This window comes from Manduca sexta, chromosome 17 (assembly GCF_014839805.1).
Source record: "Manduca sexta isolate Smith_Timp_Sample1 chromosome 17, JHU_Msex_v1.0, whole genome shotgun sequence".
Lineage (NCBI taxonomy): Eukaryota > Metazoa > Arthropoda > Insecta > Lepidoptera > Sphingidae > Manduca > Manduca sexta.
This window is the reverse complement of record NC_051131.1, coordinates 13,531,743-13,548,135: the sequence shown is the minus strand read 5'-3', so window position 1 is coordinate 13,548,135 and position 16,393 is coordinate 13,531,743. Positions and strand designations below refer to the sequence as shown.

The 16,393-nt window shown below is 35.6% G+C and overlaps 1 protein-coding gene across 9 annotated transcripts in view; it reads right to left on the bottom strand.

Moving 5' to 3' along the window:
- The window catches only part of LOC115442575 (ephexin-1), a 103,052-nt gene that overhangs the window by 4,036 nt on the left and 82,623 nt on the right, over positions 1 to 16,393 (bottom strand). For 7 of the 9 annotated variants that reach the window (XM_030167642.2, XM_030167645.2, XM_037439542.1 and 4 more), the window contains 8 exons: positions 15,713 to 16,205; positions 15,130 to 15,320; positions 11,316 to 11,436; positions 3,884 to 4,028; positions 2,034 to 2,250; positions 1,549 to 1,731; positions 515 to 719; positions 28 to 196 (listed from right to left, as the gene is read on the bottom strand). In XM_030167642.2, the coding sequence (XP_030023502.1) occupies positions 28 to 196; positions 515 to 719; positions 1,549 to 1,731; positions 2,034 to 2,250; positions 3,884 to 4,028; positions 11,316 to 11,436; positions 15,130 to 15,320; positions 15,713 to 16,205 (1,724 nt within the window). The remainder of the gene's footprint in view (positions 1 to 27; positions 197 to 514; positions 720 to 1,548; positions 1,732 to 2,033; positions 2,251 to 3,883; positions 4,029 to 11,315; positions 11,437 to 15,129; positions 15,321 to 15,712; positions 16,206 to 16,393) is intronic. The other 2 variants (XM_030167646.2, XM_030167649.2) reach the window with 1 other exon arrangement.

The window sequence follows — 16,393 nt, the reverse complement described above, 5'->3', positions numbered from 1 at the left end:
TTAGTATATTTTTGGCTTAATACTCACGTTGTTGAGCGTGGCGAGGGCGTGCATGCAGGCATCGTGCTCCTGGTCGTCGGAGGAGAGGTTTTTGAGCACGGCGTCCATGAGCAGAGGCAGCCGTGTCACACGCTGCATTGGCAGCATCAGGAACGAGTGGAGAGATAGACTCTGGCAGGCAGGGTGGCTTTCCAATCTAAAGGGCAAGGACGGTGATATATCTATCTGGATCTTACCGTATGATGTTAAGGATAAAGAAATCGTGGTTGGCAATTTGGTTCAAAGTTTAAAAATTAGTGGTAGACTTTTTGGTTTCGAAAATTGTAGTGATTTCTTTTACGGTGAAGTCTTAGTTGAAGGCCAGATTTGTCATCATGAAATCGTTTAAAATCTTAAAACTGATCATCTAAGTGCTAATATAATTATCGACCTGTGGAATTTTAATTCGAAAACAGACTTCAATACGTATCCAAAGAGATTTTACTTTAAAGATACTCAGTAATAAATGTCTTACTTCTTGAGCGCGTTCGCGAAGCTAGGCCTTTCTCGTAGCCGCTGCAGCGCCTTCACCATCAGCGCCTGGTTCTCGCAGTACTTCACGTACACATGGAAGTGTTGCTCCGCGTGCCGCCGCACCATGTCGCAGATGCCCGTCAGCAGGATGTTCTCCTGCCAGCACTTCTCTAGCTCGTTCATCAGGAGTTGAGAGCATTTGCGGACTGTTGGCAACATAAACACTTGATAGAACCAGAGAATAAATGAATGAAACGTCCAGGTAATATTTGGAGGTCCGTTGCAATAACAATTCAGATTTAATTTTGCTTAGGTATGACGCCGACACATTTAAAGCAGGCTACTGCGGTGTTTTTTACGATAAGATGACGAAGGGAATTGATTAAGATTTAAGTTCGGTATAGCATTGGCATTCAATCTGTGCAAATTTGGCTTTGATTTGGAAGCATTTAGACATTTAATTAAAACAACTCGAATATCAAAAATAAATCGATAAAGGCGTGCTGTGTGTGTATTTGTTAAACCAATATTCATCTGTTTGGTAGATTACTTACACAGCATCGTATTGTTAATGCCAACAATAGACTATCCACAATACGATGACCTCATCACACTATTTGCTTGCTGACCACGTAATAAAAGCAATAAGTAGCAAAGTGGGATGAAACCTACGCCTTATAAACTCCTAGTTATTTCACAAACAAATGGTAATGAGGGTGGGCTGTTGTAAAGTATTTGTATTAATAAATTCTTTGAAGCATTGTAATGTGACTGTAGCAATTCCTATTATACGTACTTTAGTATTGATATTGCAAAAAATAATATTATATTCCGTTCAAAATGATTGTCAAAGTTTGTTATAATACTGTTGTAATACGGACTTCAAATAATTTCAATACAATTTACATGACAAAGTAACATGGCCGGTTATTTCTTCAGTTTGCGTTCATATTGCATTTAATTGGTGCGAACTTGGCTTTGATTTGGAAGCATTTAGATATTTATTTAAAACAGCCCGAGTCTATTATAACCTACCTGGAATGATGGTAGAGAACAGCGTCTCCCAGTCGTCTCTAGGCAGCGTGGTGGGGTCTCTGAAGGCGGGGTGCGCTACGAAGTGAGTTTCCAGTACGTTCAAGGAGTTAAGGTAGGAGGCTTCTGATGTAAGGAGTTCGAACTTTGCCTCTTGAAGACGCTTCTGGACCGGTGCTAGGGAGCCTGGTAGGATAAATATTGTCAAATTAGGTAATAATATCAGTGTGATCAATATAGTAGTTCGAAGGTAATAATTTCTAAAACTGATAAAACTAGATACAATGAGAGCCGAATGAAGTTAGTTATCGACGTTCAAAATTAATTTGTCTGTTGTATACCTCTATCAGTTCGATAACTTGGATACATTGAAAATTGACTAAAAACTAGTTTCGACTAAATCCGACAGATGTAGTAATTTTTTAACAGTCAAATACTCTATTTTCTATTGCCGATAATACCATTATGATTGAACAGGATATACTTACTAAGTACAGCGGAATTCAGTACTTCTGGCACTTCACACCAGAGCGTACGCGCGGGCCCTCGCGGCGCCACCAGCGCCATGGCGGAGGGGCGCGGGGCAGTCGGCAAGGGCGGCAGGCTGGCCTCGCGCGGGGGGTCCGACCCCCCGGTGTTAGCGCCCGATTGCGCGCCTGCTTCGTACGCGTCTGATTCTGAGTCTGTCGTCTCACGGTACACCGACTGTGAAACAAAATAAAGAGCAATTTACTATAGATAATTTTTTTTCCTTGTAAAAAGTTCGATTTTCAATTTGCCAAAATATGATCTTTTGATGGTATAATGTTTAGGGTTTTCAGTGTTTGACTAACTTTTTTTAACTGATGAGACTTTTATGGATGTCACGGAAAAAGGTCATGGCACCTTAATAAACAATTTTTAGTATTTCTCAAAATTAATGTACAAATGTACAAACAAAATAAGACAGGTGAGACGGAAAGCTTTGTAATTATTTCGTAAAAAATATTTCTTTACGTACATTTATTTAAAAAAATATTATTTTATATCTTTATTCTAAAATATTTGAAATTTACCGGCAAGTGTTCCTAACATACAGAACTAAATTAACCAAGACTCAAGTTAATACACGCACGTTCCATTTTACCAAGAAAAACTACTTTTCGATTCATAATTACTAGATATTAATACCCGACCGACTGGTCCGGCCGGCCAATACAGACATAAGCGGCCCACATCACAAGTGCGACCGGCGAGTGCGGGGAGGTCAATACAATTACAGTTCATTATCGCTAGCGGCCGGTATGCTTAACGCGCCAATTATACCGCACGCGTAGGGTCGACTAGCATTTATGGTAAATAGAGTTGTTCTGATAATTCCCCCCGCACCACCTTTTTACACTGATTTTGTATTATGTTTCCACCACCCCTCCTCCCCCCTTTTTAAAGTGTTTTATACTTTCACTGATTTTGTATTACCTATGTGTTTGCTGGGATGACTCGTAATTGAAACATTTAACTATTTTTTTGCAACCAATCATGTAGTATGTACTACAATATGTTTTGGTGACTTCATTTAATTTCATATATAAATCTTAATGCCATCTAGCGGACGATTTAGAGAAACGATCCCAAACACATCTTTGGATTAGTTAACGAAATTATTATAAAATCGAAACCATTGGCGGAGCTAGGTATAGAACCTAATGCCTTCCTGTTCATAGCCTATAATGACTGCTTCTAGACGAAGAAGGTCAGATTTTACAATTATATAAATGAAATGCTGCCATTGTTTAAATAAAAAAAATGGCAATTGACAACCCTAATCCAACGTGATTGAGTGTTAGATTGTTCTGTTTACAAAACTCGCTTGGTTTTTAAAACTTTATTGCACCAAATTGCCTTGTTAAATGAGTTGTATTGTGCGGACTTTTAGGGAAATTACCAATTCCGAGTCTAATGAAAAATCAAAAAAGTCCCCAAATCTATTTAGGAACGTTTAAGACTAACCACACGTTTGTATTATTTATTTTATAGAGTAGATACATTTTCCATGGAAGTTATTGTTTTATGTATGTTCTCGAAGTTTCGCGCGCGCTCTCATTCCTGGGATAAAAATAGCCTATAGCAATCAGTCATAACATAGCTTCCAATTAGTTAAAGAATTTTCAAAACCGGTTGCGTAGTTTCTAACTTTATCCGTTAGAAATAAATATACAAAAAATATTTTCTCTTTATATAATCAGTTTACATAAAAATCATACATTAAACGCAAGTTATATCTCAATTGTAGGTACCAAGATAGTCCGAAATATGATTTTAGCGTTGTCCATCACTGGTGCCTCAACATTTGTCTTACCTCAACTTTAGCCGCGTTGTAGAACTGGTAGAGAGGCTCGTGGGTGAACAGCGAGTGCGGCAGGGGCGAGGCGGGGTGGGAGCCCGACGATGCCCCTGATGATGACGAGATGTTCCCCGCTTGGTACAGACCGGCCTCCGCGTACCTACACAACGGAGACAACCAGAGTTCTTAATCCATATTTACATCCCATTTATACTTTTAATATTGTAAATACGAAAGTGGTTGCTGTTATGCTTTCGTAGCTGGACAATTGAACTGATTTCGGTGATATTTGACACGGAGATAGTTCGAGACCTTGTGAACGAAAAGGGGTACTCCGGAGAAATATATAGGGGGACTTTTATCCCGGAAAACATAGTCAATTTGGTGGGTTCCGCGAGCAAAAGCTAGTAACCTATAGTTGAATTTATTTGAATAGGTACATTTTCCGTAAAAGGGGATATGAGCTAGTGGGTCACCGGCAGGTGGTTATAGTTAATTCAGATGTTATGAATTGGACGGAGTCAGTTTATATCCTAAGAACCAAAAATGCAATGCTATCTTCCCTCTTTGCAGTTACCTCTATTGTAACTGTAATTGATAATTCTGAAGTAATAAATCATTGGAAAAAGGAGGTATTCTTTGTATATTAACATGTCACTTTTTCCTTTCTTGAATATGATTACATTCACAAGCATAATTCATTTGAAATATTATTCCACGTAGAGAAAACATTACCTTATCGTCCTTTAGTTTCTACTTTTTAAAATGCCAGCCGTAGCTCACACCAACTGAGTAGTTGATCAGACATATTTTAATTTATACACGAACTAAATATTTTCTAGCATATTATAAAACAGCGCGTTCCAATTATTGGGTACCTTATCGTAAAAATATTATTTGCGGAATTTTATGGTGATAAAATCCATTTCTAATTCCTTCTAAGGAAACTCCGTGATTCAGACAGATAAGTGAACCGACAATATAAAAACGTCTTTATATCTGCTGAATAAGGCGAAACTGATGTAATTAAATTTTAGGAAATATTAACGAAACTGAAACGTGTACAGGAACCTTGAAATAAGCGGATTTTGAGGATAATCCCCGGAATTTGTAGATCATCGTTTTTTTCTAGTCCATCGACCGATTACCTCGTAAAAAATTAGCGCTAATCGCCATGAAGACCTTGAAATTTGTCACAGTGTTTCATTTACCGCAGATTATAACAACATGCGGTAGATGAGTATGTATGAATATGGTTTCCTTTGCCTTTCTACTTAAATGAAATGAAATGAATATTTGGGCGGGAATTCGATAACATCCTTACACAACATACGTAAGAGTAAGCAGTCTGGTCGTAAGATTATAGCCTGCATCTAAGGGCGAATTAAAAAAAAAAACATCTTTACACACACGGAAATAGTAAAAGAATATGCTTCTTGGTGTAAAATTTTCAAGGAATTAATATAATTATGTTTTCTACAACGCAGAGATTGAAGTCTTAGACCTACAAAGATTTGTATAAATATTTTACATTCAATCTAGAAATACACCGCGAATCCTTTACAATTTATCTTTGCGAGCAGCAATCAGAAAATATAGAAATTAAATATTGCATCGTTACAATAAGAAAATCGCCACAAGTCACCTGAGAAAAACATTATAATGCAACGTGCTAACTCAAAATTATCGTAGAGTTGCAAATCCTATTTATATAGGTAGGTAGTAGGTATCTTCGTGATCACACAGTGTGATGAAGGTCGTCCTGTTTACGTAACGTGTTAATATCCTTTACATTGTTATGGATCACTACAAACGCTAGAGTTGGTAATTATGTATGTGCTCATCGCACGATTAGAGAATTGTATTTTACTTGCAAAGATTTAACTTACTAAGATTTAAGTCTTATTTAAAGGGAAATATAGCAAATCTAACAATTAAAAAATGGCTGCCCACACAGTCCTGGGCAATTTGGTACTGAACTCCAGGCTTTTAGACGTTTTTTTTTAAAAGAAATAAGGTATCATTAATACCACCTATGAATATGTAGATACTTATTAAAGATTGGAATCAAAACTTTTAACTGATGATTAAACATGGGATCTATCAAATCCTCAACCATAAATCCGAATAAACTTAGGTATTCCTATACAAACATTTGGTCCATAGTCCAACTTAGGTCCAATATTAGCTGTGTTCCTAACACAATTTCATCTTATCAGTATTATTGATTGATAAGAAATCAAAACATGTTATTGAGGTCCCCACGGGTCAATAAGGATAGTCGGTGGAAAATGGAACTCAACTGCGTAAAACGGGTTTCCAAGAGAAAGTTGAAGGTATTTCCTGTAATTACTAATAACTCTTAGTTATTAGTGTAAATGTATAAATACCCTTGACACACATAATTACAAGTATGTACCTATCTATCATGAAAGAGACTGGTCTGGGCACTTAATAATTTACATATGGAGATATAGTAATAGAGAATGTTGTAACTTAATGTATGGGAAATATTAATCAGAGATATATTATTTAAATTAAGATCTAAACGTCTATTTAAAAAATCCGGTTTTACGCTAAAGGTATCGTAAACAGATTTGCGATTAAATTCCATTTACCGGATTACTTAAAATTTTTGTTATAATACAAAAAGTCGCACTGTTATTACCTTCGCTATGGAAAAAACAAACAAGAAAACTTTATTACCCTCATATATGACTCATAGATTACATTATTTAGTCATAGTGTTTATAGTTTACACTTCAATTATAAAAAAAAACATTAAAAATATTAAATATATTTCCAAGGTGAACTCACTTAACACAGTCCCATTTTATTGCAACACTCTTAATAACGAACTTTCACAAATTGGCATTCGTTAATCCAATAGCATTGCCAAATCCAGATTTATGCACTTTTAAAAAACACCTTATAAAGTACACGTGCACTTAATATTTGTCCGTTAAATTACATTTGAATTTAGAATCGTTTTCAAATTTCGAATACGTATTTAAAATGTTCCGGCGAAACGTGTGACCGGTTTGAATTCAAACGTCCAACGTCCTTCTGGGCACGCACATAATAGCAGAATCGTGTTGAGTGTTGGCGCAAGTGACGCGAGCTAGCGATCAGAGACCGAGTGATAGCGGTAGCTTTGCGCAATGTTTGTAAATACATTTTATGTTGTAACTTTATTAGCCTTTGTTGTAGTTTAGTCTTGTAAAGTAAGAGGTGAGCCATAACTGGCAATTAGGCGATAAAATCTAGTATAATTTTAATACCGTTAAGATATTAATTGTGTTGTAATGGTTTAATTAGCAAAGGTTAACTAGTGACTGATAATTGCGTCGATTTGGAAATTAAAAGTATATTATTGAGAATGAATAGTATGATTTTTGTATTTAATACTAAATTAATTCTCTAAAGATTAATGTTTGTGAACTTTAATGGATTTTATATTTTTATAAGAAACTTGTTGTGACATTAATTTATGTGTACACAGTTTGCCAATATCCATGAAATAAGCTTATTTATGCTTTGTCGGCGTTATCTATCGTAAAATTAAAAATAAACAGATGTTGATAAGGCAGTTCAATACCCTTTAGAAAGCCACATTTTGGATTTAGTTGTGTTTAAATATCTAATACTATAAAATAAGCTTCTTATAAGATTCTGATAAGCTAACTTATAATTGTTATTGTCAAATACATCTTGACAAAAAGGTTTAAATAAATATTAACGATATAGATGATTAAAATTAGATTAGATACAACGATTAAGATATGTTTAGGTGACAAAAGTATCAATAAATACTAAACTACCCTCTAAAAGAAACTACTCTGTCATCACCGCAGAACTCTTCCCTCACACGGCACGCGTTAACGGTGGAACAGAAAACAGGCTCGTGAGTCACCAGCTCGGATAATGGGACGTCAGCCGGCCCACTGACTAACGTCTCCGCGGACGTGCTGATTTACCAGGGAATTACATGTGTCAGTTTTGGATGAGCATTGGTACGAATGACGATGTAGACGTAATGATTTCTTATGTTTACGCGAATGTTAGAAATTAAAAAATAACAATTTTGTCAGTCAATTACAATACTATAAACGTTGTATACATCTGATGTAGGTATTAGTAAAACCGCGATAAAATCCGAAAAATAGTTTTATATTAATGATTTGAGAAGTGTTAATTAAAGCATGTATCATACATACAATGTTGATTACATACCATAGAACATTATTGCAATTATTAGTAAGTTATAGGCAAACTTCGGTTTTATGTCATCAAGACCGAAACCATTTCTACTGGTTCAATATGCCATTTTTTCTGTCTAGGTTTGAAACTAGGATAACCACGTTATTATCCAGCTAATTAACTTGTTAAACAATATCTAATACTCGATAGATTTGTTTTTATGATGGATATAAGACAAACAGGAGATTTATTCAAGGAAATTTTATTACATTTTTATACGGATTTATAAATTTATATTTACATATTATGTTTTGGGCAGATTATAACTGTTTCTGGGTTGACAGGAAACCTTTTATCTAAATCCGCTCTATGCATATGATTTAATACCAGCAATATTATTTCACGTAGGAAATCAAATGGACATCAAATCACGATTTAAGCAATGCTTAAGATTGCGGAATTATATCACATTTGTTTTTAGGTAATACGTTTAACATGATCATTAAATATTGCAAGGTGAGAAATCAAGTCACGATTTTCCATCTGAGCCGATGATTCGCCCGTTTTGTTACACTCAACGTCATATCAAGCGAAAGCACTATTTGTTTTAAAGAAGATCACAAATAACATAATATCTATACATATACATACGTACAAGTCGAATAAAGAATACTCTTATTTCACGACTTGCCAGAACCATAACTAAAACGTTAACATTACTGCAGTTTATTTCACTCATTCCACTATTCCATATTCGATGACTTCATATAAAATACAGCTGGCACTGGTTCGGAACAGTTTGGCGATCCATTCCCCAGAGGCGCAGTGTGCAGTGCAGCAGGTAATCGCAGTTGTTGACCTCTCGACTGTTAACTGTACCTCCCTGCCAATTGGACCGGAATGCCGCGCCGTGCGTAAATGTCATCAGTCGGGAATTTCTTAGTCGAACGAGAAATGAATTAACGAGATATTCATGGGTTGATTTATGATGTTCTTGTTTTAAAGTTGGGTTTTAATGTCCGTAGCGCGTTCGATGACAATATGGATTAATCATTCAGGTAGAAACTCAGGTAGAAAAAAACCAGCGTAGTATACTACTCGTTAAAAATAAACAATCAGGTAGAATTTATCCTTACTTCTCAAAAAACTGCATTCCTCTGTTTATAGGAAGACAAGGAAATTTACTTTATCAGATAACTATGAATAGAGTTGAAATTTGAATAAATTGTATTCCACGAGGTCCGACACGTTTTTTAAGAAATAAAAGAAGTAAAAAACTGCAATGAGGTTAAAGATGCGAGCTCGTGAAATTATTATAAAATGTAAATCTTTCCTTTCTCTGAATAAAAGGATATAATTTTATTTTCTGGTCACGGATTTATCATTACAGGGGTACTAAGTGGACCAATGCACCCACGTTACTTCAAACTTATTTTCATCCCACAATGTGAAAGGAACAAGCCACGGCACACTTCAGTTGTGGTTTTCGGATCGAAGACTCACATTACCTAATTGTCGACGACTGAAATATACATGTAACAAAAATATAAAATATTTTTTGTCACTTTTTTTTAACCCAAACAGTCAAGTAGATAATAAAGGTAACTTTACATTATCTAATTTCTGGAGATTGAAATATGCATGTCAGCCAAGAAGCTTATACCCAATGTCAGCAATTTAACAAAAATCTTAAATATTTTTCGTCTCTTTTCTAACCTGAAGAGTGAAGTAGATAATCAAGGTGGCATTACAATGGCTATACCACTTTAGTCCTTGAATGAACCAATTGAAAGTTAATGGATGACATTTAAATCGTTTCCAACCGTTTGCACATGTGTCGTCATACTATCGGACATAATTGATTGGATACAACCTCGAGTTGTATTTGGTAATTGGTAACGACTAATGTCGAATGAAGGTTGTATTTCAGTTTGTCTGTTTATGATCAAAAACATACGCGTGGGCAACGTGACTTTATACTTAAAGATATATCTAGTTGTTTTAATTATATCGTCGTATATGTAAGTACTTAGTTTATAATGCATGAAGTGACCGCGCAGGAATGACGTGGATTTATTTATTAGTAGATTAGTGCTTTTTACAAAATGCAATCAAATTAAACAGTCATCAAATGACAAATATCATTATTTCTAAGCACCCACAATGCCAAATGAATTGTATCAACTCAGTATTTTTTAAAATTTATTAGGAGTTGGAAGATTATTTGACCTCTAACAATCTCTTAAAAATATATTGATTCTTTAATACTGGTGTATAAAGATACAAGTTCAACGCAACTTATTCTAGATCACTGCTAGGCGTCTGGGAAACGGAAATGACTAATTGTAAAGAGGAAAAACATGTTCAAATACATGGAAAAGTGTCTGCGACGTAGGTGGATAGCAATATTTATTGTTTTATACGGTTGTACGAGTTCTGATAGCCTAGTAAGCGCCACACCTACTCATCACAACAGCTGCGCGATGTATCACCCTAAGATGTTGGTGTCATAATGCCCAATTTTTTGGTAGTTGTTCATTTTCATACATTTTTTATAGTATTGGTAGTAAAGAATTCACGTCTAGTTAGTGACTAACTAGACGTGAATTTAAATTCTTTACTTGCCAATACTTGTTTAGTTACCCAGATTAAAGCCGAAACAAAATGTATGAAAATGGACCTTGAGCTACCACCTTAACAGGAATATGACATTGTTTAGACATTGCTGGCAATTCGAATAGTTGTAGCAGTGGAGTTTATTCTAGCGGACTATCGATTAAGATGTCATTTAAAACAATTTGCATTTTCATGTTTTGTTAAAAGTATATAATTTATGATAAATTATTGCATATTGCATTCCGCTGTCTCTTATAAATACGACACTATTCGAAAACGGTGTTCACTGTTCAATACATAAGTAATATTTTTAGCATAAAATATTTTTAAAAAGTACATAACGGAAACATGACTTCTAAGTAACTTATTTTTTTTACTAAATAGTATGCTGAATCTCTTTATAGTTATCTCTACGTATTAATTAGAGATATACGCATAACAAAGACTGATAACTGAAAAACAAGAAGTTGTCATCACGCATAATCCATAACAGAGAAATAGTATTATTTAGCTCTTTGTAATTAAGTATAATATCCGTATAACTATATCGCCAGTCGCTAATAGTCGATTTTTCGAACGTCATATAATATTCCTGAGAAGGGATATATGACCCTTAATCAAGAGTACTCACCAGGAAGTCGACGCGGTGGGAGGGGACGTGGTGAGGTCCGCGCCGCACTCCGCGTACCACGAGGTGCGCGCGCGAGGACTCTTGTCCTTCCGAGACAGCGTCGGCAGGAGCCGCTTCAGTTCTGTACACATATACTCGCGTTAGACTCCGACTTAGTAATACATTGCAATCATACTTCCACATTCAAAGGTGTCATATTTGGTACGGGACAACAAAATTTTGTTAATTAGGACTCGAATCCGTTCTTTGGTTCTTAGTTAGATTGCCACATTATTTCATGGTGGATATAATGAAGTAACTATTACCATAATATATTGGCCACAGTGAAGTAACCACATTAGGCAAACACAATACCGATCATTCATTGGTATCGGGCAACAGAGACTGCAAATAACTTGGAAATAAACGAATCACGTATTCCCGGGAATCGAACCCGCACGCACCATACCCGTATGACACACTACATTCCATATTCAAAAACAATGATGTAAGCACATGCACTGAACACTAAACATGCTGGACATGCGAAAATGAACTCACGACCCATCATAACAATGGAACACAAATGGACCTTCACGAGTGCATTCTCCGAGGACAGAGAGCTAACTGACTACACACAATGATTGTACGTAGGTGAGCACAATTACGTAAGCATATCAAACATGGTTTCCGTGTTATTGTTACCACGAGCATAATTAGTAAACCTGCTGTTACAAATGTATTATCTGTAAACAATGAGAAGTTTTACAAATGAACTAATTTACTGTTTGCGAGATGTCTACATCTACAAAGAAATAAAATTAAGCAAAGGTCTAGAAAATTATAAAGATTGACGATTACTTTTTAATAAAGTTATTCAGATATGAAAATATTATGAAGTCCTAATTACTTTTAAGCATGGAAAAAAATATCTAACAGCAAAAATAAAATACTATTTATCGAAAAAACTAAATATAAGTCTATAATCATAATATTTATTTACAATTAGTGATAATTGTATTATAATGTCATGAAAATTAATCATTACCCTTAACCATGTTAAAATAAACATAAAAGTTTCAATAAAAGTGCAAAATGTGTTTAGGACAATAGGAAACAGTCCAATGCAACGATGAAGAAATTTTGGAAATTTTTGCTATGAAATATATTATAATAGTATATTATATATGCTTTCTAAATGGAAATAGGGGGATACCAGTCCCTAAAATTCTGCATCATTGTTTTAGAATGAGATATCTTATTTTTCTTCTGTTATATTGTGGCTTCCACTATTTTTATATATCAGTGATTTTGCCAATGTCGACTAATGATATAAATGTTTGACAAGACATTTTCAAATTTCAAGGTTTATCATATGATATGAGCGAAAATACAATTATTAAAGAGTGAATAATTAATGAAATCTCTCAATAAGCATAAAGATTCCCCATAAACTCATCTTCCTTTGAGGAAACGAAGTCACGGGAATTTCTAATAAAACCGAGAATGCTATGAATAAGCCACAGTCTAATTTCAAAACATTTTTATCAAAACTAAGAACAGTGGGTACCTAAAGACTTTCATATTTCCAATTTAAAGTTCATGGTTGCCTTCCATATTGTCCACCACATTAACACGAACATAAATGTTAAAGTAACAAAGACAGCAAACAATAACATAGATGATGCTACGACCCCAACCGTATCCTCCGCTCGTTGCCAATAACTATCCATATTTCTGGATTACTGTTATCAATTTTAAATATACAATGAAAACGATGAGTAATTGAATACGTAGGGGTTATGATTGCTTTGCGGTTGGGCTGAGTCATTTTGTGACGCTGATGGTCTTTCGCAGGCGGGATCTGTCCTTACTTTGAATCGGGAATTTGATTCATTTTTGTATTTTGTATTTATTAAATATTTACTTAACATAAAATCTTACAAATATTGATTAAAATTTGATAAAAATCAATAAGTTATAAACTTTTGATTTTTGGATATTAAGAAATGAGAAAAGAGGCGCAATACAAGCACGTGACGTCATCGGGAATTACGATGCGTGCGAAAGAATGAGATAAAAAAAGAGAGAAAAAGACCTTCTTTTCGTACTTTTAATAGTGTTACATATTGAATAACGTAAAAATCAAACACGAGAAAATACATTATTGTATATATTATTTTATTATTATTGTATATACTCGTTTTTTATACACGTTATTTGGGATAAGAATAATTTGAAGGTGCATTTTGGGATTTTTTATCCATTCATTAGGGACACATTTTTGATCCAGAAAGACTGAAAACCAAAGTTCTGTGTTACTCAAATAATGTGTTTCTATAAGTCTTGATTTTTGAATACGCGGTGCAGTGAGGTTTTCTTATCTTTCTTTGTCTGGGATAAAGTTCCTTTTATAGAATCTACACGGCACGTTGCATAAAACTCATTTTAATTTTGCATAAGCTATTGGAACTTTTGTTATTGTTTTATCGAAATATTTTTTATGGTTAATTTTTGTTAAGTATTTAATTTATTTGTTAGGTATTTATTCTACAATTGAATTTGAGAGTTTGTAGGAGTGTTTCATTTAAACTTATTATGACGTAAAAAACATTTTTGCAAAATTATTTTTTTACTGACTTCGAAGAAAGGAGGAGGTTTTCAAATCGACAGTATTTTTTTTTATTATTTATCTATATGTCTCAAGTGTGAATATAGAATATATGAACAAATATAATGTCGCGATATTCAGATAGTTATTGGCTGCAAGCGGAGGCACTGACCTCCGTTAGCGCTGTCTTCGTTTATCAGTGACTGTCATATCACCAGTCATGGACAGACGTCAACTGAAATTGCTTGTCACTAGACTTTATGGACTATAATTTTAGATTTACGTAATTATTTTAGTGAAATAAAACTAGAAATATATTTCTTTTTGTAATTTTATTGTTTGAGGTTAGTTTTTTGTTGTTAGGATTTTAAAAAAATAAACCAGCTTTTTATAAGTTAATAAAAATCCGATGCCATAACTTTTTTATTGTTAAGGCTTATTTAAATTAATATCAAATCACGGTCGTCTATTTCCAAACCATATTTCGTGTTACACCTTTCTGTACAGGTTTAGTTGATTATGAATCCCGAAAGCAAATGTTTTGGGACATTCTCAGTATCACTTTTGGACATTGCTATATGCTATCTTTCTAACTCTAGTTGATTGATTAATGGAGTAAATAATATACAAAAACGAAAGTATGATATGTCAAAGCAGAATCTTAATTGTCATTAAATAGACACAAACGTTATGCACATTTTATAAGAGTCATGAGAATTACTTTTTAATATATTTCCTCTTATTTGTAAAAGTATCGTAATTAATGGCTATGTAAAACCAAAATGTATTCGTACTGGCATAAAAATATTTTGCCAGAGAGGTAATCTTTAAATACGCGAACAGACATATGTATATTCTGAATACAGAGAATTCGCTTTTAATAAATCAACAGATTGAGTCATGTAATAACACACATAAAGGTACACTTAGCAATATAGACCATTTACTTCGTAAAAAAGAGATTTTCGAGCTTCGATATTTAATCATTATAGTAATCAAAGCCGTCAGTTCATGATTCCACTGCATTTGCTTTAAAAATATTTTTTTATTTTCAATATCCTGGGTTGTATGATTTATCAAACGTCACAAGATATACTTACTAGCTAAGTGAATATCTTTCTATAAATAGTTATCTACACTCACAAAACATGTGTGACTAGCGATACTGAGCACGTCCCCCTGTACAGTCCGCGTCGCGTCCCCTGTCCAGTTGACGCCTGTTACCTTCGTTGACAGCGCTAAGGTCAGTGTGGTCCGGCGTGAGCGGCGCCAGGGGAGGCGGCGGCGGCGGCACCGAGGGCCGCGCCAGCGCCAGGCACGGCGACGACTCCGCCCAGGGGCGCATGCGCGTACCGTCGCGGCGCCGCGCGCCCGCCAGCGTCTCCGCGCTGCCGCTCGCCTGGCCTTGGTCACTGCTGCAACAGGAGCGTCGGGTTAGTATGTTGTGAGACTTTATTGAGAGCATCGGAAAATTATTAAAGGGATGCGAACGGATACACATCACACCTTTATTCTCAAAGTGGTAGACAGCGGTGCAACCAGGGTTATCGTGTGTTCAGTCTCATGATATAGGGGGCGAGCCTGTATAAAGCACATTTCAGACTCTGGTACTGAGCAAAATAAACAATATCACTTTGCCCGACCCGGGACTCCAACTCGAAATTTTATAGCGATGCTACCCACGCAATGCAAGTGCGCCACCGAGGCAGCTTTGATAGAGTCGCATACTGTTAAGTTGCGTTGAAATAATGCATTAAAAACATTGTGATATATTTCATCTGGTGTTAGGAAACAAAGCGTAACTCACCAATTGCTGAACCCTGAGTCTCCATCCATCGAGTCAGTCAAGTAGAAAGTCGAGTTCGTGATCTTGAGCGCGCTGGGCACGTCGTTGATGTCCACCGCCATCGACGTCGCGCGCCTAAACCGGGACTTCAAGGATAAATACGCCTTCCTGGACAGCGTGCCGCCGTCTTTCTTCCCTTCGCTTGTCGGAGTGACCGGCTTTTCCGTTTTATCGGACTTTTCCGGTGGCGGTTTGTCCGGCAACGGCGGCGGCACATCACCGTTACTCAGCCTCTTTTCTCCAACCACAGTCTTCAGTTCTTGGAAACCATTCTTCATGGGATTTTCAGTCTTATTGAGCACTGTTTTGGTGTCGTTAAAGGTGATGTTGCTGTACACGTGGTTATCCGGCTTTTCGCAGTTGGCGTAGATTGGTGCCTTCTTGTTTTTAGTGACGGGTATGTCGTATGTGCCGTTTTGTGATGATTTTGATGATGGTTTTCCGTCCATAGCCACTGTAAACATAATTATGGTTTAAATCTTATTATACTTATATTAAATATGCGAAAGTTTGTGCGAATCTTTTGATGTTTGTTAGTAGTAAACGCCGAAACAACTGAATAGGTTTGGATGAAATTTGGCATAAGTGTTGACCATTGCCTGGGTTAAATCATAGGCTACTTTTTATTCCGGTAAATTTCTT